Source organism: Peromyscus eremicus, chromosome 1 (assembly GCF_949786415.1).
Source record: "Peromyscus eremicus chromosome 1, PerEre_H2_v1, whole genome shotgun sequence".
In the NCBI taxonomy this organism is placed as follows: domain Eukaryota; kingdom Metazoa; phylum Chordata; class Mammalia; order Rodentia; family Cricetidae; genus Peromyscus; species Peromyscus eremicus.
The window spans coordinates 173,705,747-173,732,712 of NC_081416.1; the positions used below are offsets into that span (position 1 = coordinate 173,705,747).

General features: G+C 46.8%; 1 protein-coding gene and 1 non-coding gene across 2 annotated transcripts in view; one reads left to right on the forward strand and one right to left on the reverse strand.

Annotated features, from left to right (window-relative positions):
- Arhgap35 (Rho GTPase activating protein 35) overlaps window positions 1–26,966 on the forward strand; it is a 113,010-nt gene that overhangs the window by 67,538 nt on the left and 18,506 nt on the right. The window contains exon 3 of the mRNA XM_059281218.1: window positions 457–601. Coding sequence (XP_059137201.1) covers window positions 457–601 — 145 coding nt within the window. The remainder of the gene's footprint in view (window positions 1–456; window positions 602–26,966) is intronic.
- Window positions 26,456–26,562, reverse strand: LOC131902875 (U6 spliceosomal RNA). The gene has a single exon (XR_009377154.1). It is a non-coding gene; the product is annotated as a U6 spliceosomal RNA (small nuclear RNA).

Sequence of the window (26,966 nt, forward strand, 5' to 3'; positions counted from 1 at the left end):
GAATATATGCTATGTTTCTTTTCTGGAAAGAGAAAATTACTAGTTTTTTGCACCCATGTTTGGTCTTTCCAGGGCATCAGCCATCTCTGAGTATATACCATCTATCATCATGTAGGTTGTTTGGAAAACTTCCTGTTTACTCCAGTGTGTCCCCAGTGGAGGATGTGGATGCCATTATATTGTTACTTTATTGAGTAAACTTGGCCTGGTTCTTATAAACACCTTTGTTCTAATAATGCACTCTCACTAAAGGTGTGACTGTGTGACAACCTTCTTGTGTGGTATTTGGAGGCCAGAAAATGCTGTTAAGGAGATGAGCAAAGTTGGGTCTGTTTGTCTTGCTTGAAATCTTTTCAGTGCTTGCTACCTACCAACTGCCAGTTCCTCTCTGGAACCTTTGCAGATACATATGATACTCACTTTGTTTTTGTGCTTCCTTTTTTCTTTCCTGGACAGAAACCAAAGCCCAAACCCCGACCATCCATCACGAAGGCAACCTGGGAGAGTAACTATTTTGGGGTGCCCTTAACAACTGTGGTGACTCCAGAGAAGCCAATCCCCATTTTTATTGAAAGATGCATTGAGTACATTGAAGCCACAGGTAAGCATCTCCCATCGCAGATCGTACCTTCCACTCCCTGTAGGGAGCTTCCAAGAGGGCTGGGATTTTGAACTTTCTGGAAATGAGAGATGCTAACAGAGAGGAGCTGGGTGATCTGACCACTGAGGCTTCAGTCAGGCAGCTAGCATGTGGCACTAACTAGACCTAAAAGTATGTGGGAGCAGTTCTGTCCTCAAACCAGTCAGCTTTAGTGTATCGTTAGTCATTTGGTAGTTTGTGTATGTACCCTTATGGGTCTGTAAATTGTGTGAGGGCAGGGAAAGGGCTTTGTGTGGAACACATATTACACTTAATAATAGGAACAAGTTTGAGATTGTTAAAAGTTTACTTGTGTGGATGCTGCATTTTACTGACTTAGAGCTCTTTGTCTTCCAGTTTTACGTCATTGTTTCTGTCTACCTTCTCCTAGCTGCTTTCAGGGATCTTTGAGGAGAAGGTCTTGCAGGTAGCTGTCATTGTGGATTCCCAAGCATTATTGGTTGAGCTTAAGAATGTAGGCTTGAGACCCAGGCATGGTAGTGCACACCTTTAATTCCAGCACTAGGGAGACATGAGACAGGCAGATAGATAGATCTCTGTGAGTTTGAGGTGAGTCTGTTCTACATAGCAAGTTCTAGGACAGCTAGGGATACACAGTTAGACCCTATCTCAACTCTCCCCCACCAAAAAAATAAATAAAAGAAAGAAAGGGGGGGAGGGGAGAGGGAGGGAGGGAGGGAGGGAGGAAGGAAGGAAGGAAGGAAGAGAATATAGACTTGGAAGGCTTGAGAGAATGCCCAGCAGTTAGGAGCACTGTATGCTCTTGCAGAAGACTGGGATTTGATTCCCAGCACCCACATGGCAACTCACAACCATCCGAAATGCCTTCTGGAACGCCGTCTTCTAGCTCCATAGGCACTGCATGAATGTAGATAAATAAATCTTTAAGGTGGAAAGTATAGAGGCTTGGGCTAGGTGTATAGCTCAGTACTAGACCTGGGATGTGCAAGGTCCTGAGTCTCATTCACAAAACACTCAAATCTATATCCTCTTAAATCCTTCCACCCTGACCCTTGTCCACCTTCAGTCACTGCCAAGCCACTCTGCTACTCTGCAGACTCGGCCAGATTGCATCACTGTCCCCTCGAACCCTGACTCATCTGATCTCATCCCAGGCCTGTTAGATCTGTGTCATCTCTTGTCTCTGTCCCCACTGTCATCCTTTTCTAAGATGGTCCTGCTGGTGTGATCCTGCCGCAGAAAAACCTCTCCATTCTTCATCATTGCACTCCTGACCCCTCTTTATGTTAAACAAGACATTGTTTTGTTTTGTTTTGTTTTTTTAAAGACTTATTTATTTATTATGTATACAGACGAGGGTGCCAGATCTCATTACAGATGGTTGTGAGCCACCATGTGGGTGCTAGGAATTGAACTCAGGACCTCTGGAAGAGCAGTCAGTGCTCTTAACCTCTGAGCCATTTCTCCAGCCCACAAGACATTGTTTTATGTGTATATTCCTCAGCACCTAAATTCTGAAAGCATACCTTTTTAAAACAGTTATTTACTGTAATTGACAAAAACTATACATTTTGTACAACTGGTTTTGAAATACAGAAATGCCTAACTGCATTGTATCTTACTTCAGTGTTGTATAAGCAGCCTCTGCTGCTGATTGTGAAACATCATCTCCTTGTGTATTTAAGAAGCAGGGGCCGGGTGGAGTGGTTCACACCTTAAATCTTGGGAGTTGGGAGGCAGAGGCAGGCAGATCTCCTGAGTTCCAGGCCAGCCAGAGCTACACAGTGAGACCCTGTGTCAAAAGAAGAGGCAGAATAGCTAGTAGAGGTCTTCTGTAGTTCTGATAAATCTTTGAACACATAGCCCTGCTTGGATCAGAGTCTGAGCTCTGTCATCTAGATTGTGAGCACTGATGAGTGGCCTGCCTCTTGGAGGGACCACATAGGTCAGGGAGACCCACATGAGTGCCCTAGCTTGTGGTGCCTGGTCATTAGACATGCTCCAAGAGTCCTGAGTCCTGACAGGCCACTGTGGCTCTGTGTTGGTATGTCTCATCCCTTCACCCAGAGGCACTGGCATTATCTCTGCTGTGCCCAAGAAGTTACTGATGATGACTGGTATTAATGACTGCTACCCATCAGCCAGGGACTGCACTGCCACCCTGGGCAGCTTTGCCAAGGCCGCCTTTAATGCCATCTCCAAGACCTACAGCTACCTGACCCTTGACCTCTAGAAAGAGACTGTTCATCAAGTCTCATTATCAAGAATTCACTGACCACTTTTTGAAAAACGACACCAGTGTCTCTGTTCGGAGGACCCAGACTCGAGCTGTGGCTACCATATAGGGGTTTTTTTGTTGTTGTTGTTGCTTTTTGTTTGTTTGTTTTGGTTTTTTGAGATGTCTTCTTTGTGTAGCCTTTGCTGTCCTAGAACTCACTCTGTAGACCAGGCTGGCCTCAGCTGACAGGGATCCGCCTGCCTCTGCCCCTCAAGTGCTAGAATTAAAGATGTGTGATACCACCATCCAGCTCCTCATAAGGTTTTTTATAGATAAGAAAAACAAAGTGAATTAAGTCTGGTGTTTTGGTTTTTTGGTTGGTTTTTGTTTTGTTTTTTTAAGACCTGAGTGTTGGTCTGACTACCAGGCTGGCTTCTTTGGTCTACCTTCTCTTTGCTAGGATTACAGGTGTGTGTCACCATACCGGTGGCTTTTTACCCTCCTTTCTCTTGGTTTGCCAATCTGAAGATAGTAAAAGCTATTGAAAAGTTGAAAGAGGCTTCATACTACACTGGCCATACTGGCATTGTCATCTTAAGACTATTCACCAGGGCCCTGGCGAGACCTTCAGTGGATAAAAGCCTTTGGTGGCAAACCTACAATCAATAGTGGAAGGTGGAAACCACCTCCTAAGAGTCCCTGACCTCCACATGTGCCCGAAAGTATGTGTACACACACACACACACAAATAATAATAATAATAATAAAATTTTAAAATAAAACAGTGTCTGCCAAGGCTGGGGCACATCTCAGTGCTCAGGCGCCTGCTCATCATGAGCACTGGGTTCCACCTCCAGCACCTGAAAGAAAAACATCGTTATCCCTGATGGTACTAATAGTGTCATTTCACGTATAGTCCATGTTTGAATTTGCTTGGCTGACTTTTCACTGTGTGTTATGGTTGAATTTTTTTATTCCAGGATGCAAACAGTTGTGCACTACCTTTGACTACTGGAACTGTCCTCTCTACCCTCAGCCCCAGCCCCACACCACCGCTCCTGCTGCCACCGTGACCTTTTCTGAAGTGTCTAGACAGTTACCTTACAGAATAGCCCTTTGATGTAGAGTACTGTCTGGACCTCTCATCACCCTCAGCCCTTTTCAGCACTATATATACCCTCCTCAGAGTGTGGTCCTGGATACATCCCCAGCATACAGTGGGCACAGGACCACTGCTTCCCCCTGGAGCAGTGCACGTCTGTGACGTGGACTCTGAGAGCTCTGTAGACTTGAGTTGAGTGATTGGATGAACTGTTTCTCCAGCTTGGACTTCTCCTTCAGGAAAGTGGGTGCTGTCAGTGGCCTCTCAGCTCTCTTGTTCTTCACTCGTGGGAGGAATAGTCCCATAACTGCAGTATAGAGTCCAGGCAAGCCCTCTCAGACAAGCAGAAACAACATCCCACCAAACCTTGTCAGAGCTAGACCAACGTCAAAAGAACTTGTATCCCAGTTTCCGAATCTGTCCCCTTCATCCTGGCATTCTGACACATGGCCCTGGCAGACAAAACAATGCACACTGCACTTTGCATTTCAGAGGCAGGGCTTGAGAGCTCAGACCTCAGCCTCAGGGCCCATGATACTACCCTCCACCCACCTCTCAGCCTGACCAGGGCACAGACAGCAGAGTAGAACCGTGGTGAAAGAAGGACTTAACAGTATGCAAATCAGGACAATTTAAGCCATCCCAGTACCTTTAAATGTGGAGTTTGCCAGGCGGTAGTGGCAGCGCACACCTTTAATCCCAGCATTCAGGAGGCAGAGGCAGGCGGGTCTCTGTGAGTTCGAGGCCAGCCTGATCTATAGATGGAGTTCCAGGACAGCCAGGGCTACACAGAGAAACCCTGTCTCGAAAAAAATTGTGGAGTTTGTTGTTGTTTGTTTTGTTTTGTTTTTGAGGCAGGGTCTCATGGAGCCCAGGCTGGCCTTGAACTTGCTACTTCATGAGGATGAACTTGTGAATTCTTCATCCTTCGGCCTCCACCTCCCACATGCTGCGATTGTGGCTTTCTCACGTGAAAACTGTCATTCCAGCTGTTTTATTTATAACCCGGCTTCTGTTGAAGCTCTTCCTGAGTATGTTTTCCTCCTTACGTAAACGTGGAACGTCGTGGGTGTGGATTGATTCTGGTTTGTTCTTGTTTTCTTCATGACCGGTTCCTTGACTTTTGTTTCATGTTGCCTGAAATGGCATTGTGCTGAGGCAGTGGCCAGTGGTTAGAAGAGTTCTCACATTGATTTTCAGACGCCGTTAGGCAGCTGCAGGGTCAGCCTCTGTGCTTATTGTGCTAATAGGGTGTTAGATTTTCATCCTCTCAGCTCCCGTTACATGGAAAGGCTGGAAGAGGGCATGTTCCTACCACAGCTGCTCTGGGACCTCCATGAGAGTCGCTCTGCGGTGGGGAGGCTGGGCCTGTCTTACTGTCGTATGCTCTCCCTGGCCCTTGCCTTCATTTATGTGGAAAATAGGTTGAGGCTGTAGAGTCACCGCTCCCTATGGAGCCTGTGTGACTCCTAAGTAACAGAGAATACTGGCCAAGTTAATTGAGCTCCCTGCTTCATGACAGGAAGTAGGAGTATTCAGTTCTGCACAGTTTATATGTCTGGAAGGGGCGAGGGGTCACTTTAGAACCTTGCTGTTCTGAGAGTACCTGCTCAGACTAAGGCTTGAATTTGGAATTGCCCTGGTTAATTAAATAAATTTCAAAACCTGAGTCTCCAGTCAGGTTTGAATCAAGGTTTCCTGTGGTTCAGGAAATGACCATGCTGTATATCACAGGAACCTATGAGGGAGCTTTCAAGGGCCCCTCATTCGCCAGTGCATCCCAGATGCCCAACACCTGGCACTTGCCATAGCAGTTGTTCCTCGCCTCCGACACAGCTTCATCTGTAGCCACTTAACTAAACAGTTCTCTTGGCATAGAGTAATGTGTGAGACCAAACCTTCCTGTGACTTCCAACCTTGTTCTCCGAGAGTGGGTGGGGATAGGGTGATCCTCAGTGTGCCCATCTGCTAGTCTTTTCTTACTGCTTTGCTTTCTTAGAGGTACCCAATCCTTAGCCCTGTAGCATGGCAAGCAGCCTCGTGGGGAATAGTGGTTTCATGGACAGGAGGTACCCGTTGGGCATCTGGAATCATAATACTCAGACCATTCTATGCACATAACTGATAGGCCCTAAATCTGTTGTTACATTTTTCTTTAAACTTCATTGTTTTTATTTTATATGTATAGCTGTTTTGCTTGCGTGTGCATCTGTGCTATGTGTGTACAGTGCCTTAGGAGGCCAAAAGAGGACATCAGAACCCTGTAACTGGACTTACAGACAGTTGTGAACCACCATGTGAGTGCTGGGAATTGAACCTGGGTCCTCTGAAAGGGAAGCCACTGCGCCTAACCACTGAGCCATCTCTCCAGCACCCTGTTGGTACATTTTAATTTTAATTAGCTCCTATGGATTAAAAAAGTCCCTGAAGTCACAAGAAGCCTGGCATCTGTCAAATAATAATGCCAAAAATGGTTTGCTGTAATACCCATCAGCCCACTTTCTAATCTGTACCTGTTTACGGATGTTGGTGTGAGCTGTCATGGTTTTAGGAACTTTGTGTTTCTGTTTGCCTTTTACGATAGCTTGTTTTATTGCTTGAAAAACCTGGGTGTGGTGGAAAGCTGGCCCTTGGGATGGGGCAGGGACATCTTAACCTTGTAGTCCTTCTGGGAAGACCTTGGTGTCATCCCAGTACAGGGTTGGCATCACTGGCAAAAAGATGGCAGTGTGTGTGTTCCCACCCACTGATCTCAGGAGCAGTGATGCGCCCTATGGGCTGCTCCTGGTTAGGCACAGTGCTGCAACTGAGTCCCGTCCCTTTGTAAACTCGTTGTGAGCAGGTGTGGTTGTGACAGGCACTCAGGGAGGCAGGTGAGCTCGGTGAGTTCAAGGCTAGATTGGTCTACATAGTGAGTTATAGGCCAGCCAAAGCTACAGAGTGAAGGCCTGTCTCAAAATTTAATTAAAAACAAAACAAAACTTTGATGGGAAGTGCTAGAATGGAATCTTACCACCCTACCTTGGTAATGGTGCAGTGTGTGGTCATTTAGTGGTTCTGTGAATCAAGTGGTGCTGTCCTATCTAGCCTCCAGGGACACTGGACCTTGCTGGACAGCATAACTGGTCAGGCTTGCCTGAGTGGTGAAGTCCCAGATACAGGACCACATACTTGTAGAGAGATAGAAACTTCCCGAGAACTGGTGGAGGTGGCAGATTTCATCCAGTCTATATTCAGTGAGTGTTTGGGTTTTTTTGGGGGGGTTTTTTGTTTGGTTGGTTGGTTGGTTGTTTTTTTGAGACAGGGTTTCTTTCTCTGTGTAGCTTTGGAGCCTGTCCTGGAACTCGCTCTGTAGACCAGGCTGGACTCAAATTCAGAAATCCACCTGCCTCTGCCTCCCGAGTGCTGGGATTAAAGGCGTGTACTACCACTCACTGCCCGGCCTCAGTGAATGTTTTTATTAAGTACCTGCTTTGTGCTAAGCACTGTGTTGAACTTGGATTACCCTCATCATGTCCGGGATGGGAGAGATAGACATAATCATACATCCATAATTAATCATCACAGAATATGATTGGGGTTTAAAATCATTAGGGAATAAAGCTACTGCCAGGATCAAGTGTTGGCAAGGAGGTGGAGCCGTTAGCTTCCTCACAGAAACCACCAAGGGGCGTAGGGAAGGGGGCGGCTTTGCAGAGCTCTTTGGCACATTATGAAAAAGTTAAATATACACTTACCATTTACTTCTAGGTATTTATTTACCCAAGAGGAATAAAAACATATGTTCACCCAGACTTAAACGCCACAGTTTGTAGTGGTTTTGTTCCAGAGAGCCCCAAGTTGGAAAGAACCCAGACATCCCTCAGCAGGTGAAAGAACAAACCCCATGGAATACAACTTGGTACCCAAAGGTGCTAGCATTGCCACACCCACTAAATGATAGACTGCCACTCTGCCAAGAATGATAGAAGCTAGGCACAAAACCACAGAAATGACTCTGTAGAGTGAGGGCCACTGTGGTGGCAAGCAGGTCAGTGCAACCTGGAAGCTGGCACAGGAACGGAACTTGAGGAAACTGGGGGGCAGCATTCAGTGTCTTGATTGTGGCGATTTTGTTCATAAACACATTCTATAATTGGCACTTTAAATAGATACCTCAGTAAATCTTGCTTTAGTGAAGGTGATCTTAAGATTCTCAAAGAGTTGCTGGCTGAATGGTTTAGAACACTTGATGATTATGATCTTACAACCTAAGCTAGCTGTGACAGTTGATGCCTCTAGTTTCATCACTTGGGAGACTAAAGCAGGAGATGCTGCTTCAACAACAAATTATTGTGTGTGTAGATATAAATAACTGGTGGTGGTGGCACATTCCTTTAATCCTGACACTCAAGAGGCAGAGGCAGCTGGATCTATGTGTTTGAGGCCAGCCTGGTCTAACTCTGTAATGAGTTCTGGGCCAGTAAAGGCTATACAGCTTTTTATCTTCACAAAAAGAAAGAAAAAATGACCAGACATATTAATTAGTGATTGAAGTACCTTATGCGTGAGAGGGCTAAGCTTACCATGCTGATAGCGTGATTGGACATAGCCTACACACTAGCAGTGCACCCTAACCTTATGAGCTAGCTCCCTTGCCAATGACTGGGCAAATCAGATGTGCTATATTTACAAGACAACTGGCCCAACCTCAACAAAGTCAGTGTTGTGAAGAAGAGTTTGGGGACCTAATATGACTTCTCTGTCAGTGAACCCCTTTCCCTGCACAGCCCAGTGTTGAGCCATGGCTGTGAAGTCACACCAGCTTTACCCTTGTACCCAGACTGTCAGTCAGCAGATTCTGAGAATCAAAAATCTTGTCTGTGTTTTTAGCAGAAGGCCTGGTGATAGCTTGCTTGATGTTAGCCATCGTTTCAGTGGCACATAACAGTGACTTGTGAGGTAAGTGGGTCCCCAGTAGACTGCTTTTCTTTTTCTTACTTTCTTTTTTTTTTTCCAAGACAGGGTTTCTCTGTGTAGCCCTGGCTGTCCTGGATCTCACTCTGTAGTCCAGGCTGGCCTCAAACTCACAGAGGTCCACCTGCCTCTACCTCCCGAGTGCTGAGACTAAAGGCGTGCACCACCACTGTCATTAAAGTTGACTGTACCTTTCATGAATACAGACGTGCATGGTGGAGTATGTCTGTGCCAGTGCAGCTAGTACAGAGAAGGAGCAGAAGGAGAGCAACCCCGGAGCACTGCCCTGTAGTTCTTTCCTCAGGAAGGATAAGCACTGTCCTGGCTTCTCTCACTCAGCCTTGTATCTGTGGGGCAGTTATGAATAGTGTGCAGTGAGCACGTTTGTGCATGCATGTTGGTACACTTAACTCAGCATATACCTAGAAGGAAGGCAGAGTTAAATAATTCAGGTTAGCATGCTGAATATAATGGCTTTGTAATTTGCTGTCTTTTAGGGTCAGGGATGAGAATGGGGATGCCACAGTGACCTGCATTCCTGGAGTAGCTGAATTTTACTACCTGTGCCCTGCAGTGACTCTCTTGACTGTGGCTCTCTGTGGTTTCCAGTTCAAACTGACTCACACAATCTTGATGATCCCAGGGTCTGGCTCGCCCAGCCATTGATGTCAGCTTAAATGTTGCCTATGTGTGGAACAGACAAGTGACACTCTCCCTGGCACTTTACAGGGATGCATAGGTCTTATCAAGACTGCAGAACAGAAGGGTCAGCTCTCAGGTGGTGTGGGAAGATGAGTTAGGAAGCAAGCTCTAGCCAATCCAGTGGCCTGCAGCCACACTTCTGTCACTCTCTGTGCACTTATGTATGTGGTTCAGTATTATGTCCCTCATCAGAGGCAACTCCCAGCTCCTCAACTCAAATGAACCCCTCCATAAAAAGAAAGACTCAGAACTGTGACCTTCCCCTGAGCTCATTTGCCTGGGTAAATGTGTCGAGTGCTTTCTGTGTGGCAGATTCAGGTTTCACTACTAATTGATGGGAACATCTTCAGGGAACAGCTCTTGCCATTAGATAGAGGCCTTTGGGAGACAGCCTTGCAGCAAACACTCTCAGGGCCAACTGAGCATCCCTGTGGGGGAAGGGCATAGAATACTGCTGTCATTAACAGTGGATCTGCTGCAGAGGCCCTCAGCACAGGCCCTGCTATACATTCCACACATTTTGGTGGTATTTTTCTTTCTAGTGAATATTCTGTACAGGATGAACTTCAAGGCAAGCCTTGGCTTTGCTGCTTACTAACAAATGTTTAACTTTGCCTTGCCTTCACTCCCCTGGCTATAAAATGGGACTAATGTTTAAAGCACTTTGAGTCAGTAGGATGACTCATGTTACAGACCTTGTAACAGTAGCTAGTGGCCATACGTAGTAAGCTCATTGCCATTGCTGCTTCTGTTGACGTTGTCCAGGATACTGCACCCTTATCTACCCCCCTGCACAGAGGTGCCAGCTTTCAGGGTCCAGAATAGGCTACTCCACACAGAGAGTAGCTTGCCTGAGGGACACTCCTTTATGAATTGCTAGAGACCATAGCAGGGTGGGTCAGCATGGACTCTGGAACCCTTGTAATTGCTTTAAAATCCCAGTTCTACTGAGTATGTAGGCTGAGCTGCTTCTGTCTACAAAGCCTCCTTTCCCACCTCTTAGGACTGACTCTCAGAAGTTCTGTGTGTGAGATGCTTGCCTAGCTCAGTCAACCACACAACAGGAAGTGGGGAGCTTTTTGTTTCTTTTTCAGCCATGCTGTGAATTTTCACTTTGAACTTCTTGCTGCTCACTCCTGTAGTTAGGATTTGGTCTTCTGTTCATAGTCCTTCCTGCTGTCCAGGCCTGCCATGTAACTGAGGAATTGGTTTTCCCCCAGAGGTCTCATGCCTCCGTTTCATCTCACTCTTGTGTGTTTATCTCTCTGCCTGCTCCAGAGAGTCCGAGTAGAGGACCCAGAGCAATGAAGACTCTGCAAGCAGAGACCGAGCATCTCTACCACATGCTGTGTTCAGACACTAGACGGTCACTGCTGGACAGCAGGCACAGCTCCTCACCCTCTGTAGCATATAGTACAGATGAGCAAGAGGAGGACGGTGCTTGATAATAAGTAAAATATGAAGGCTCTCATTAGTACTCCAGAGAAAAGAAATGAAGCCTCTCCCCAGAATATGAACTCTCTGGATTGAGCCTCTGTGTTTCATGTAATAAGGGTTGGGGAAATAGGCTTCTGAATAGATTAGTTTGTTAATTGATTGGTTTGTTGATACAGGATCTTGCTGTGTAGCTCTGTAATGAGATAATTCCAGAGACCAGAGAGAGATGCCTAGCCGCTGCCCAAGGATCAGCAAGATGCCAGCAGACCAGTAACGCCATGGCCATGTGGCAAAACAGAGATTAATAGAAATGGGTTAATTTAAGGTGAAAGAGCTAGCTAGCAAGAAGCCTGCCATAGGCCATACAGTTTGTAAATAATATTAAGCCTCTGGGTGATTATTTTGTAAGCGGCTGCAGTGGGTGGACCACAGGGCCGGGTGGGACCAGAGAAACTTACACTACAGCTCTGGATGATCTGATACTCACTGTGTAGCCTAGGCTGACTCCAGACTTGGGATATCCTTATTTCTGTCTCCTCCTCAAGTGCTGGGATTTCAGGCATGGTCTACCACATTAGGCTGAGTTGCCTTTGAGGAGGGTAAAAGTGGTCAAATTGGAGTCATTTTATGTCCTTCAGACAGAGAGATTGTTGTCCTGAGACTGGGATATTGTTGGCAGAGCCCAGGGCACTCTGAGGAAGGTCACTGTTGGTTGAGGGCTTCGAGTGGAGAGGTGGGATTTGGCTTCCTTCTAGTAAAGCAACTCTGCCATTGTGTAGAATACCTGACTCTAGAGGGCTCGAGGGCTCTTGCTGTAGCTGCCTTTCTACATGTCTCACTCTCTCTCTTCTCTGGAAGGAGAGAAGGCATAGAGGTCCTGGTCCCCCTCATTGCTAGCCTACATCCCCCAGACCTGCAGTCCCAGATGGAATGATGCAGCTTAACCTGGGAGAGTGGAGCTTGTCTGCCCAAGCTCGATGTCTTTACAGCAATCACTCTCAGTGCCATGTCTCCACACCGTTGCTCATCACTTCCTCCTGTCTGATGGGCCATGTCCCTTCCCTCCACTCTGGAAGGCTACAAGTAGAGTATACCTCTCTTTGTAGATGGGTGTTCTGTGTCTTGTCTGTTGCCATTCATAAGAAGAGACACAGAAGAATTTACCTGTTCTTGCTCTCTTCAGACCATGGATGGGTACAGCAAGAAGGAGGCCTTCTGCAGGCCAGGAGGAGGACCTCACCACCACAAACTAAGTTGTCAGTTTGATCTTGAACTTTCCAGCTCCCCAAGTGTCAACATAAATGCTGTGTTGTTTCCCAGTGCCTGGAGTATTGTTTTAGGGTCAGAAGCACAAGGATTGCTACAGGCGTCAGAACACGTGAAGCCTTGCCCCAGCCCCAGCCTATATGACCACAGCAGAGAACTGGGTCAGCAGGAATGGGAATTGAGGCCACAGTCAGAAGGACAAGACGGGGATGGAGATGGGAGGTGTATACTTGAGAACCCCAGGCAGAAAAGATAAAGGTACTCTTTTGTATAGTGCCTGGCTCTCAGCTGCTGAGCTGGTTTGAAATGGAAGATGACTTGGGAATCGGATAATGGAACCCCACTTTTGCAAACAGAGGTGGCACAAGACCTTGTGATTTCACCCTGGTTTGGGTACTTTAGCTCTTGGCTGGAATCCTTCAGCTGTTTAAGTTCAGTGACCTCCTGACAGCTTAAAACACAACAAAACAGTTTATCTTTTCACGTCAGCAGCAGTTTTGTTGAAATGAGATCTTTCTAGTACGTGGTTCAGAGCTCCTGATAAGTGAAACTACAATTGCTGTTTGTGCTTGGTGATCTATTTTGCGGGTTTTAAAAGCCACAACAGAGAACTCTTTCTTCTGTTGTGGTTGTCAGGAGCTAGCATTTGGGCTGTGACAGCAAGACAGTGTTTGCAGAGCAGCTTGGTCTGTAAGAGGTGTTCACTTCTGGCTGGCTGCTCTGAGAAAAGAGAAGCCTGTGTTTTCTTCTAACTAGAAGGTGCTACAGGACCCTAAGTCCACAAGTCTTCTGAGATGATTTTCAGCATGGCCCTAGCATATCATGCTAGAACGACAAGGTGTGTGGTGATAGAGTAGGAAAAACAAAGTAGAAATCCCCAAGTAGGAATGGATTTCACTTATTGATTCTGACAGACATGAACTTGTCAATGCTCCTGCCACAGGCTCTCTTCTAAGTGCGGAGATTACAGGCTTGCACCACTCTGTTCGGCCTAAGCATAGTTTCTCTGCATATGCTGTGTGCATGTGCATGTGCACTGTTACATGAATGTGAAGGTCAGAGAACAAATTTCGGGAATCTACTCTCACTTACCATATTGAGGTACAGGCTCTGATTCTACTGATGCACTACGTACCCCAGGCTGGGTGGCCTGGGAGATACCAAGACATTCTCCACATCCCTTCTCAAAGTAGTGGTGGACTTAGAGATGCACATTGCTGCATCTGGCTGTTTTATGTGAGTTCTAGGGGATTGATTTTATCTGCTAAGCCATTTCCTTAGCCCCTGAACACTTTTCTGATCTATCCCAAGCTGCCTCCTCCATAGTTGCTCTTAAAGTTGGCTGAGATGGGTGGTAGTGGGGGGCTTAGGCATTAACACTAAATCTGCCCAGTTTGGAAAACATTAAAATGGGTATAGGCTAGATGAGAAGAATGTGGTAATACCTCTTTAATAATAAGGACGATATTTACTGTTATAGAGGCATCTGCTCTTCCATACAGTGGTTACCTTTCAGCAGACTTCTTGACAATAGTCCTATATCTCCTAATCTGACCATCACTGGTTCATACTTCCTGTGTTTGGGGCAGGGAGACTGTATCTTTAGAGTGATCTCTGAAGGAAAGGACTATAAGTTTTCTTTTTCTTTTACTTTTTTCCCCCAGAAAATAGAAATCGCTGTATTATTGACATGCAGTCTCTCCCCACGCCCCTTTGTGGTACAGGATATAAAAGTACCACAACATCAGCCGGGCGGTGGTGGTGCACGCCTTTAATCCCAGCACTTGGGAGGCAGAGGCAGGCGGATCTTTGTGAGTTCAAGGCCAGCCTGGTCTACCAAGTGAGTTCCAGGAAAGGCGCAAAGCTACACAGAGAAACCCTGTCTCGAAAAACCAAAAACAAAAAAAAGAGAGAGAGAAAGTACCACAACATACATGGAGAGGTCAGAGGACAGCTTGAGGGAGTCGGTTCTCTTCTTCAGTCATTTGGATCCCAGGGATGGAGTTCTAGGTCATCAAGCTTGGCAAATGCCTTTATCTGCCGACCATCTCATTGACTCAAATATGTTCATATTATGTTGTCTTCAGGTTTTAGTTTTTCAGGCAAGAACTCACTAGGGTGCCCAAGCTAGACTTAAACTTGTGGACTTAAGGATCCTTAACCCTCGTTTTCCTAAGTAACTGGAACTACAGGCGCATGCCATGACATCTGCTTGTCCTATGTTTAACTGTTTCTAGGCATTTGGGAAACACTTGTTTATAGGTTTTAACACTTTACATTTAAAATGATTTTTAAAGCCAAGCATGATAGCACGTGTCTGCAATCTCAGCACTTGGCAGGTGGAGAGAGGAGCATCAGAAATTTAAAGTTAGGAGGTAGGGCTGTAAGCATGGTTCAGTGACAGAAGTGCTTGCGTAGACCCCGACAGGAACAGGTTGGAGGCGTGCCTCAGTGGTAGAGCCTCCTGCGTGTAATCTACCACTGAGAGTTGAGAGTATAGCTTAGTTGTAGAATGATTGCCTGGTCATCACTGAAAAACAAAAATCATTTAAAATGGTTTCCTCTCTGATCTTTTTTGGGGGGTGTGATTTGAGTTATTATAGGTATGGTTTAGAATAGATGATATATTCATTCAGATTCAGGCTTTCTCTGTGACCTTAGAACCTTGTGACTATTGTGGATGGTGGCAAGGTGATTATGTGTCAGTGTCAGACTACATCCAAATCTTAGCTCTGGATCTATCATTCTTTTGTTTTTGTGTGTGAAGATATTTAATGAGTCTCTTTCAATGAGGAGAGTGACTAGGGCACAGTTTGCAGTCCCTAGTAGTTAGAAAACAGAAATGGATGATACTGGATGGAGATTTCCTATGCTCAGATGGCTATGAAAGGGCTAGAGTATAGCTCAGTATGTGCATGTACTCAAGGCCCTGGGTTGTATCCCCAGCACCATTAAAAAAAAAAAAAAAGTGAGGAGGGAAGGGTACTGTTACTAGTTCATCTCTCTTGTCCTTAACTTGTGTGCAAAGTAGAGGCCCTATCTTCTCTGCCTAGGAAGAAAGGTGATCTCACAACTTACTTTTGTCTGAGACTATGTTAGTCTCATGATTTGAAAACATGAAGTAGGACTTTTAACCTAGGTCCTTACTGGGTCTATCTCTTCTGGTCTTTGCAACAGCCCTGGAAAGCTGACTTCCGACAGGACATAAAGATTTACAGGGATTGAGAGTAAGGCTGTGCATACAGCTCAGTGACAGCACATACCCAGCTTGCCTGGAGCCTGAGCAGCAAAACAAGCAAGATTAGAGGCCATTAAAAAACAAGGAGTGAGCCGGGCGGTGGTGGCACACGCCTTTAATCCCAGCACTCGAGCAGCAGAGGCAGGCGGATCTCTGTGAGTTTGAGGCCAGCCTGGGCTACAGGGTGAGTTCCTGGATAGCCTGGGCTGTTACACAGAGAAACCCTGTCTCGGGGGAAAAAAAATGGATACATATATACATACATACATACATACATAGAGAGAGAGAGAGAGAGAGAGAGAGAGAGAGAGAGAGAGAGAGGGGGGGGGGGGGGGGGGAGGGAGGGAGGGAGGGAGGGAGGAACTGAGGGTGACCTATGCTACATCCTGTGGCTGGCGTGCGTGTGTGCGTGTGTGTGTGTGTGTGTGTGTGTGTGTGTGTGTGTGTGTGTGTGTGTGTGTTTATTATATATATATATTTCTGGGTGGGCATGTGGATGAGCATGAAACATACATGTGGAGGCCCGAGATGGATGTCAGGTGTCTTCCTCAAACATGCTCTACTTTATTTTTTGAGAAAGGTTCTCTTCCTAAACCCAAAGCTCACTGATTGGCTAGACTGGCTGCTGCCCAAGAAGCTCCAGGAACCCACTTGTCTCAGCTTTCCCTCTTACCCCAGTGCCAGGGTTGCAGGCACAGTGCTGTATCCAGCTTGTGTGCGTGATGGGGATTTGAACTCAGGTTCTCATGGTTCTATGAGGCAGGTAATATACTAACTGAGCCATCTTCCCAGCCTTCATGGCCTTAACATTGTAAGGATAGCAGTAGACAGATTTTTTTTTTTTTTTTTTTTTTTGTCCTTGTTAACCAAGGTTGCTTTTTGGTTTTTGTTTTCAAAAGACAGGGTCTCACTATGTAGCCCTGGCTGACCTAGAACTCACTATGTAGACCATGCTGGCCTTGAATTCACAGAGAACTGCCTGCCTCTGCCTCCTGAGTGTTAAGGCTAAAAGCTTGTACCACCATGCTTGGCCTTTCTTTCTTTCTTTCTTTCTTTCTTTCTTTCTTTCTTTCTTTCTTTCTTTCTTTCTTTTTAATTTATTTTTTTATTTTGGCTGGGTAGTGATGGTACACGCCTTTAATCCCAGCACTTGGGAGACATGAGCAGGAGGATCTCTGAGTTCCGGGACAGCCAGGACTACACAGAAAAACCCAGTCTCAAAAAAAAAAATTATGTGTATGAGTGTTTTGCATGCATGTATATCTGTGTACCACATGTGTGCCTGGTGCCCATAGAGATCAGAAGAGGATATTGGATCCCCTGGAACTGGAGTTCTGTCTTTTTAACTTTTTACTTAATTTATTATTTGTGTGTATGTGTTGTGTGTGCTGGGAATCAAATCTAGGTCCTCTGCAAGTGCTCCTAACTGTTGAACTATCTCTCCAGCCTCTGGATTTATTTTTTTTAATTTTGTGATATATGTTTATATGTGTATGGGTTTATGAACCTGTGAGTTCTGGTCAGAGTCCACAGAAAAGGATGTTGAATCCCATGGAGCTACAGTTACAGGGGCTGTAAGCCAACCATTGTGGGTGCTGAGAGCAATATGCACTCTTTAACTGCTGGCTCATCTCTCCAGCCACCCCCTTAAAGAAATTTTTACATGTACATATAGTCTTGGTTTTGTTGTTATTGTTTAAAAAAAAAAACAGCAGCAAATTGAAATGACACAATGCAGTCGTATGATGGGTTTTGTTTGTTTGCTTTGCTTTTTTTGAGACAAAACGTTCACTAATATCTCAAGCTCTCGGTCTTCTGAGTGTTAGGATTGCGGGCCTCTTCCCCTAAGCCCGTCTTATATAAGTCCCTCCTTCCTTACCCGCACCTTCCCTTCCTCAGCATAGTCTTTCTTTGTCGGGATGTATCAAGTTATTTAATCAGCTGGCAGCTGAATGGTGTGTATTTGTCTGATGTTGTTACAGGTCACACTGCAGCAGCTGTCTATGGCTGAGGAGACACAGGCTCTTGTGGTTTAAATCTCATGTGTGCCCATCTCTGCTGACCTCTGGGTGTGGTCAGCCTGAGACTTCATCACCATATACCTCTGTAAACTGCTGGACATACATCACCTTACATAAAAGTCTTGGTTCAGCATCTAACCCAGTTCTTCATTACATAGCTAAGACCTGGGAGTTGTGGGTTTCCTTTCTAGCCACAGCAGCTAAGAGCCTGTCTTGCCAGGATCGGCCTTATTGGCACAGGGGAGGCTCTGCCCATATGACAGTATCTTTCACACCTTGGGCTCTGGAAGAATAATGGTATGTCTTAGAGCCAGCTGATGTATCAAAGGGAGTTTCTGTGTAGCTTCAGGCCTTCAGTGCTTGAAACTTGAGGAAGGAAGCAGGCATGTTTGGGTGGAGGCTTACCTCTGACCGAGGGTGGGAGAATCTTCTAAGAGGGAAAGGTGGACTAGTGCAAGTCAGTGGTGGCAGATGGAGACAACATACTACTCTCATCCTTTGAAGGTCAGCCTGCAGCGCCTAGGGTTGCTCAGATCTTTGCGAGCTCTTCTTTAGAGTCTAAGGATGGCCATACTACCAGGGTGCCAGGGCGCTTACACTCTTACAGGTCTGTTAAAGATTGTCTTGGGGAAAATAGTTTTTTCTTCTCTCACTCTCCCATCATTATGTCCAGTGAGAAGACAGGTTTTGAAAAGTTGGGTTCGAGGAGGGGGCTGTGTGGGAGAAGTTGCTGGCCTGCCTCAGTTGACCCGGGGGATGACTCCAGTAGCTGTCAACTTTGTCAGTCAGTCCTGCTGTGTCTTCCTGGTCCAGGCATCCTGAACGTGGTTCCTGCCTCCAGCTTTAGTCTCCTTGACTTACTAGCATAGCTTCTTACTGAGTGGTCTCTCTGCTTCTGGTCTCATCTTTCCAGCTCCCAATTGATGCAGTGTCTTTCTAACGTCAGTGGAGCCTCTATCAACTTCCCCTGTCAGTGTTCTCCATCATCCTGGACAAAACTGAGTCTGCTGTCTTCTCACGTCCAGCCTTGCCCCTTGATGTTTTCTTCATTCACCCCAAACTTAAGGTCACTATCAGAACTGCTGCCATCCCTCAAAAGTCCTACCTAGACCCCTTCTCTGGCCTGTCCTCCAAGCCAGAGCCCCCTGATCGTCTGTTGTGCCCTGCACCTTTCTCTACAAGCACTCTGTGTACGAGACCCTTATTGTTTGTCCCCTCAATAGGCCCTAAGTTCCTCGAGAGAAGAGACTGGCTTTTCATTGTTTCCTTCAAGCCAAGTGCACAAGACTCTAGTAAATGATTATGAATGACTGAATAGTGTAAAGCATGCAAAAGACCCCATCCCTCAAAAGCTCTATTTAGCTGTGGAAATGTGGACTATGTACATAGAAAAGGAGAAGGGGAGTGATGCATATCATACTAAGGTCCTAAGCAAGGTTTCAGTATCTGGCTGGGAACAAATGCCCTATATCTTTGGTGTGGGGGTAAGGGAAGATTGCAGACAGGGGGCATGCCTGAGACTTGTAGCTGCCAGCCAGCAGAACGAAAGGGAATCAGCTGGGACAGGCTAGTGGGAAACATAGTGTCCTCTAGGTGGGAGCTAACAAGAGAGTCCAAGATATCTGCCTCAGGCTGGAAAAAGAAAGCAGTAACATACTGTGTGAGGGTTGTTATTCATAATAGCCAGAGTAGTAAATGCCCAACTAGCAAACCCATGCCTGGTAACAAAATACAATAGCATCCATCCATCCATACACTAGCCTGTCACTTGGCCATAGAGGGAATGGAATGGATTACCTAAAATCTCGTTGAACAGTGCAGTCAGTGAAATAGACCAGTTACAGAAACCAGGATGTATGCTCCCTTTACACAAACTGTCCAAATAGGCAAACCCATCCATTCAGAAGGTAGGGTAGCAGCTGCAGGGAAGCAGGGATTTGGAGTGTCTGCTTATGGGGGACAGTTTCTTCATGGGCTGATACAAAAGCTGTAAAATTAATGATTGATTTTTCTGGATATGCTGAGGGCGGGGAGGGAAAGCTGTTATGTTAGGGGTTGGGGATTTAGCTCAGTGGTAGCAAGCGCAAGGCTTCGGTCCTCAGCTCTGAAAAAAGAAAAAAAAAAAAGCTGTTACGTTGTATATTTTGAATTAATTGAATAAATGAATTGAATTGTTGGTTGATAGTAACAGTAAATGGAGGATAAATAGATATTTTCCTTTAGGATTGGTCATTTTTCACTGAGTCTACAGTTGCTTGTTTGATTTGAGATGGATCCTTAGAGAAGAGGCCTGCTCACGGTGTTGTTCACTTCTTGGAGCACTGGAGACTGGGGAGGAAGACAGTGTTGGTCTGTGTTACAAGGTATTGCTGCTCTAGGGCTCTCTTTAGAGTTTGCTTAAGCATTTGCTCTATGGAGTCCCCAGCATAGTGCAGGGCAAGGGGATAGCCGATTGTCAGACCCCTGCCACCTTTCATTTGGAAGACTGATCACGTGTATTTTACCTTGGTGTTTTTGGTTAGGTGTTTGAGGTGAGCCTCTGGAGATCTGAACCTGCAAGTCACCATGGGAGATGCCATGCCCACACTTACAAAATGTTCACATCCTTCTTTCTGGTAATAAAAACAAGGGATGTCTCCACCTGCCAGGGACACTGTATTAATTACTTTTCTCATTGCTGTGACAAAAGCAGTTTTAAGAGGGAGCAGTTTATTTTGATGAGAAGTGTAACACGGTTAACTATGTTATGTCCAGTGCTGACGCTCAGCTTGCCTCTTGCGTTTTTCCTTGGGATGGTGCCATCCACATTCACAGTGGATCTTCTCAACCTCCATTAAGCCTGTCTCCTAGGTGATAGTAAATCCAGTCTAGCTATCAATGAATGTGAACCATCATACTATCTGGCCAAAGTGTTTGTGGAATACCCAAGAGGAAGGAGTCAGGGTGACTGAGCTTATGAATTGTAGTTTGCTCTTCACAGCTCTCCAAGAAGGGCGGCCTGATGGAGCCCCAGTGACCTGATGCAGGCCCCATGTTACCGAAGCCAACCTCTAGCAGTGCTGAGTGCCATCCTTTCTAAAATGTAGTCAGGGACCGAGTATGCTGGCAATAGACATGGTTAGCGGGGACAGTAACTATTGGAGCAGAGTGCCAGATTCGCCCTTGGCTTTACCTCCCACATCTCACCTCCATGTAACGGAATGAATACAAGTATCTATACAGACTTTGATCCGGAAATGTTGGACTCTGCAGACAGCTTCAGTTTATCTCACTCAGTAGCACACTCCTGTACTAGGTTCCACACGATCTTGGGAAATAAATGTCCAGCATTATGGAGCACTTGAGAGTGTGATGCACAGTTCAGAAAAGACCAGCCTAGTTTTTCCTGGAACTAGTCTCCAAAAAATTCCACCAAGCTATGAAATGGAAAATAGCTGCTAAGAGTTTAGACATGCAAATATTCTCAGCCTTGTAACTAACAGAGCAAACTGCAGTGTCACCCTGATGGGGACAACAGGACAAAAGGCCAACTATTGCCTGGACTGACTCCTCCCAGCTGTTGGTGAACTCCCAGATTGCCCAATCCAGTTAGGAAATGCCCTTTATTTGGACCTAGCACATTGCACAGCACCTTTGGTGAACAAGGTGCCAGCGCAGCATCTGCGGGCAACATGGCCAGAGTGGCTCTGAGCAGGTTCCTCCGTTTCCCTGGGTTCCCATTTCCTTGACTATTGCATGAGACAAAAATAGCACCTGTGGACATTTAAGGGCAGCACATACCCAGTGCTGATTTGGAGTTCACCTGCCAGGCTCCGGGTTCCCTGATTCTCAGTCTGTCCTCCTCACATCCCTGAGAGCTGTCCCCTCTACTGCCCTACTGGGAAAGCCAGATCCAGAAAGAGGCATTCATTGCCCTCCTAACCTCCCATGATTTGGATTATCAGAGGCCAGGTAAGGCATTAGGTAGAACCCTAGAGCCTTGCAGGAAAGTAGAATCAGGCCAGATAGCACTGGACTCTGTTCCTGACACATAGTTCCTCTGTGCTTGAGAGCCTGCCTCCCAGCGTTAGCAGGAAATTTCCAGAGCATTTAGAAGCCTGTACCAGGCACCTATTACACACCCTGCCCAGCCTCTCCTCAGTATTCCTACATCCCATACCTTGGAGGTGGGCTTCTTTCAGCCCCTGGGGGGAACCCACAAGGAGACCAGAGGCCATGACTTGAAACTGAAAAGTGCGCTGGGAGGAGCCCGATCCTCATCAACATAGTCTTCTTCCTTCTAGAGCTTTTTCATCACCGAGCGGCTTCACTGTACATTAGTAATCTCCCAGGAGCTGGACAGTGTTCCTCTCAGAGCCGCACTAATCCCTTCTTACCATAGAAAACAGAAATCTCAGAGTCCTTTGGGCACTGGCTGCTCAGAGAATCATTGCAGGCCTTCCTCTGCTTTGAGCTAATGGGGCTATGATTTACAGTCTTGGACTAGCAGAGCTCTTTCTAACCCAGGAAGCCTCCACACCTCGCTAGGTGTGACAGAGCTGTTTGGGAGAGCCTCAAGATGAGCTGTTTGAGGCCGTCAGGCCCATGCTCTGGAGCTGCTTCTCATGGGGCTCTTTGCCTTAGAGTCACCTCCAAATGCACTGTGGCCTATAGTAGGTGTGAGTACAAGGCTGGACTCACTGCAAGTGATCACTTTCATTGTGCCCTTTCCGTTGCTAAGAAAATGCTAGAATATAAGGTATGTAATTTCATACACCGTGGTTGGAGGGCACTGTGTGCGTTAATATCACCTCTTGTCCTAGGTTGCTTTTTTTTTTCTACCTTTGCGTACCTGTCCCTCATCACCTTCCTGTTTCTCTGCTTCCTTGTAAGTGAAGCAAACACAAGTCGCTTACATTCCAAAAATTCTTCACTGCCACACATCCAGGCGGTCAGCTCGCCAGCTCTTGCGTGATCCAGATAAGTGGAGTTCATTTAGCTTGTGACTCTGCCTTGCTAGAGGATTTCCTCAGGACCTAGTGCCCTTCATGATCAGAACAGCGTGCCCTGGCATGCTGCCCGGAGAGCCCAGCAGCCAAAGAGAAGTCGAGCGTGTCTCACCAAGTAACCCTGCCTTCCATCCAAGACAGAAATAGTCTGGGTGTCAGCCCAAGTCCCCAGCATAGTTCCAACAGGCCCATTCTGCCTGGCTGTCTTAACTACCCTGGCCCTCAGCGTGTTAGGGAAGATCAGAAAGACAGGCTGCCTGCTCAGCCCTGAGTGAACAGAGGAGATTTTGTGCCATACAAGACAAGCAGGGTCATGGGGACAGCAGGCTATCCTGTATGAGTGTCCCTTCATAGAGCTGGCCTGATGCCCCATCTAGCTGGAATCTGGGGAATTCCTTTGGTCCTGGCTTTTGAGGTGTCTGTCTATCCCTCCCTCTCATCCTTCCATCTTACTTTGGTGGAGTGTTACACTCCCGACCTCTCACTTGAACTTTCCAGGAACTAAAGGTTCGGTGTCCTGCCAGTCCTGGTGGTGGCAGTAGGAGGGTGCTGGCAGGTGCTGCCACCCTACAGTGTGCCGTTCCTGGGTCCTGAGTGCACCACTCTTGCAAGCACAGCTCATTGCTCATGCTCTGTAGGCAACACGGGCACAATAGCCTTGGCGCGGAGGTCTTTTAGTTTCCCACTTTTCACATACAGACCTGAGGGGCGACAGTGGACAGTTGGGAGGGCAGGTCATTTGGCATCACTAAGCCAAGAAACCTCATCTGCAGTAGGTGTGAGTACAAGGCTGGACACACTAACAAGCTCACTGCAAGTGATCACTTTCATTGTGCCCTTTCCGTTGCTAAGAAAATGCTAGAATATAAGGTATGTAATTTCATACACCGTGGTTGGAGGGCACTGTGTGCGTTAATATCCCCTCTTGTCCTAGGTTGCTTTTTTTTTTTTCTAGGCCAGTTGTAAAAATGTTGAAGACCCACATAGGTTGACTGGGAAGACTGAGTGTATCAAAGGGGCCAAGAGGCCAAGAACTTAGGTAAGCTCTCAGAGCAGTGCCCCTGTTGTGGGACAGCCCAGATACAGACAAGCCATGGCCCTGTGCTCAAAAACCAGGAAGGAGAGCAGAAAATGGCAGCTAGTGAAGTAATGAAGACATTAGATTCAGGGAGGCAGGAAGGCCTTTGGGATGGTGGAGGCTGCACATGTTTGTGCAGAAGAGATGGTGGCTGATAGAATGATGGCCTTCTGCCGCCTACCACCTCCCTCCTCTTGCCCCAGAAATTCTGCACGTCAACGCTTCTCTCCTCTCACAGCCACTGAACCTTTTCTAGGTGCTGGAGCATGCTGAGCACAGCCATCGGAAAGCACTCGTGGCTCTCATGGACTGTGGGGACCCTGGCCCAGCACTTAACAGACAACCAGTATTCAGTAGCTTGTAGACATCGCTTGGTGCTGTGCAGGAAAGGTGGTGTATGGCCTGGGCTGCCCACTTCTCTCCAGCTCTGCCTTTTTGGTGCCTGCTCTGCTCTTTTTTCTTATTCTGGAGCTCTGGACAACTGGACGGGTCTGTGCAGAGGATATAGGAAGTGTTGAGTCTGGTTTGGCCCCAGAGTTGATAAGTGCTGCACCTTGGAGGTGATGTTATTATAACAGAGAACTTTTTTCTTATGTCTAGCCACGAAGTTAACTGAAGTGTCGACAGGAACAAGGGATGTTCCATAGAAAGTCTGTGAACATTGGAGTAAAGTCAGGTGACGGCACCCCTCCCCTGGCCACATATAGACAAGTTTGGTTTTTTTTTCTGGATTGCAGGGCCTGGGACCTGGCTTTTGTCACAGAGGCTTCTGACTATGAAAAGCACTCCTTAGAAACCAGAGCTGTGGTTGGTGACTTTTGATTCCTTTCATGGGCCACTGTGCATCAGGAACCTCTACCCTCCTTGCAGCATTGGAGACGTGTGTCTATGACCTTGAGATGCTTTTCCACCTGGCTGCTCTGGGGAGTTTGGCATCCTGTGTAGAGACAATGACAGTGGTGTAGTGATTCAGTGCAGCCAGGTACTAGGAGACTGTGGCTTTGACAGGTCTGTTCATCCATGAGTTCCCTTGGAGTAGTACACTGTCCCCACTCATGATCACGCTGGCACCACCCCTGTGCCACTAGGCTCATATGGGTATGGTGATAGGAGTCACTTAGAGTGAGAGGGCACCTCATATTCTCGATAGGAGGGCTCTCTGAGCTGTCCTGTGGCTAGGAACTTTCACTCCTGTTCCTCAGAGAGAAATGTGCTTGTCTCCACTGTGGGTTATACCCATTTTTCACACTTCGTGACCTGGGGTGTGTTCCCTTGGACATCAGGGGAGCACAGGGCTTGTGTTCTGCTCAGAGCCACATCCAAAAGCCCTGCTTCACAGTTCATAGCAAGCCCACCCAGATGCCGAAACTGGGAGCAGGGACTTTGTGTCTTCCTCATATCACCCTGCCCTTCCTCCTCAGTCAGTCCTGGGATTGATGGCATGCTGTCCAGATGTACCATGGCACTGGAAATGCCTACAGTGCTGCAGCTGATACAAGGCTTGTCGTAATGCAGTGTGTGTGACACTGTCGGGACACTGTCGGGAGAAAGGTGTGGTGTTGGCAGAAGGAACCTAGCGAGGGAGGACAACTGACAGAGACTCTGGAGGGCCAGGCAGCTCAAGGTGCACAGCAGGCAGAGCAGTGGAGAACCCAGTGCACCAGGCAAGTGGGGTTCCTGCTGACCTTTGCAGACTGTAGCAGGAAGCCTGCAAAGCAGGACTGGCTGGGGAGAAGGGGTGTCTAGGAGCACCTGTTCCCCTAGGTACAGATGAACCCCTGAAGTAGAACTGGGGAGGGGATTCCTGGTAGCCATTTGAGTCTGGCCCTCTTTGGGTGTAGCATGATGCTTCTGTGCTCCATCAGCTGAAATACACCCAGATTAGCTTGGCCACATCCCAGCTCCATCACCTAGCCAGCTTTGTGGCCTTGGGCAAACAACCTAGCCTCTCTGAGCATTCTATTGCTCTGAAAAATGAGAATAAAAATAATGTATAAGTTATATGTGGTAACATTTATCTGTTGTCCCAGCATTTGGAAGGTAGAGGCAGGAGGATCAGAAATTTAAGGTCATCCTCTGCTGCATAAATAGTTTAAAGCTAGCTTGGGCTACATGAGACCCTTTTAAAAAAAAAAAAATTAAAACAGAAATCTACTGGCCCCTTGGTGCTTCCTGATCCTCCAAGATGTAACTCAAGCTGCTTCACATCAATGGAACCACAGACAAATCCCACCACACTTCTCCACCATGAAACTGTGAACCAAAGGAAAACCTTCCTGCTTTACAAACCCATGACAACAGCAATAATCTATGTCAGAATTAGTGGGAGGGAAGACTTGACATTCTGCTTCTAGTTAAGAGCTTAGTACGGTGTCTGGCCCATATAGGTCTTCACCTGAAAGTTAGATTATTATTGCCATTTTAACTGTGATTGTTATTGACATTTTTGTATCATTTCAGTATGCCTTTGATTTATATAATCTTAATATTTATACTTTTTTCCCCCTGAGACAAGGTTTCTCTGTGTATCCTTGACTCTTCTGGATCTCACTCTGTAGAACAGGCTGGCCTGGAACTCACAGAGATCCACCTGCCTCTGCCTCCCAAGTGCTGGGATTAAAGGCGTGCGGCACCATCTCCCTGCTTTCACACCTTCTTAACAGACTTACTAATGATACAATTATCTTGATTTCGGTGAAGATCTCCAGGCTCAGAGGATGCACAGGCAGTTTGTTCTTAGCTGCCCAGCTCAGCTGTAAGGCAGAGCCAGATGTGAACCGTGTGTGTGTGTGTGTGTGTGTGTGTGTGTGTGTGTGTGTGTGTGTGTTTTAATATGGACCATGTATGAGTCAGTGTGTCGTTCTTGTGCAGAGGCCATGCTAGTCTTCTTTGAATTGTTCCAATTTTAGTATATGTGCTGCTGGATGAGAACACTTGTGTGGGATGGTGTTTGGTTGGATGTTTGTTTTTGAGACAAGATCTCACTAATTAGCCCTGGCTGTCCTGGAATTCACTCTGTAGACCAGGCTGGCCTCAAGCTCGGAGAGATCCACCTACCTCTGCCTCCTGAATGCTGGGAGTAAAGGCATCTCCACCGTCACCTACCCAGGCACCAAGTGTTTCTGAGTGCTTTCTGCTGTTTCAAAATGCAGGCTGTGCCTACAGGCATATTCTTAAGGTTTGTTAAGAATGCAGGCTACAAGCCAGGTAGTGGTGGCACACACCTTTAATCCTAGCACTCGGGAGGCAGAGGCAGGTCTCTGTTGAGTTTAAGGCCAGCCTGGTCTACAGAGTGAGTTCCAGGACAGCCCAGGCTACAGGGCTGGAGAGATGGCTTG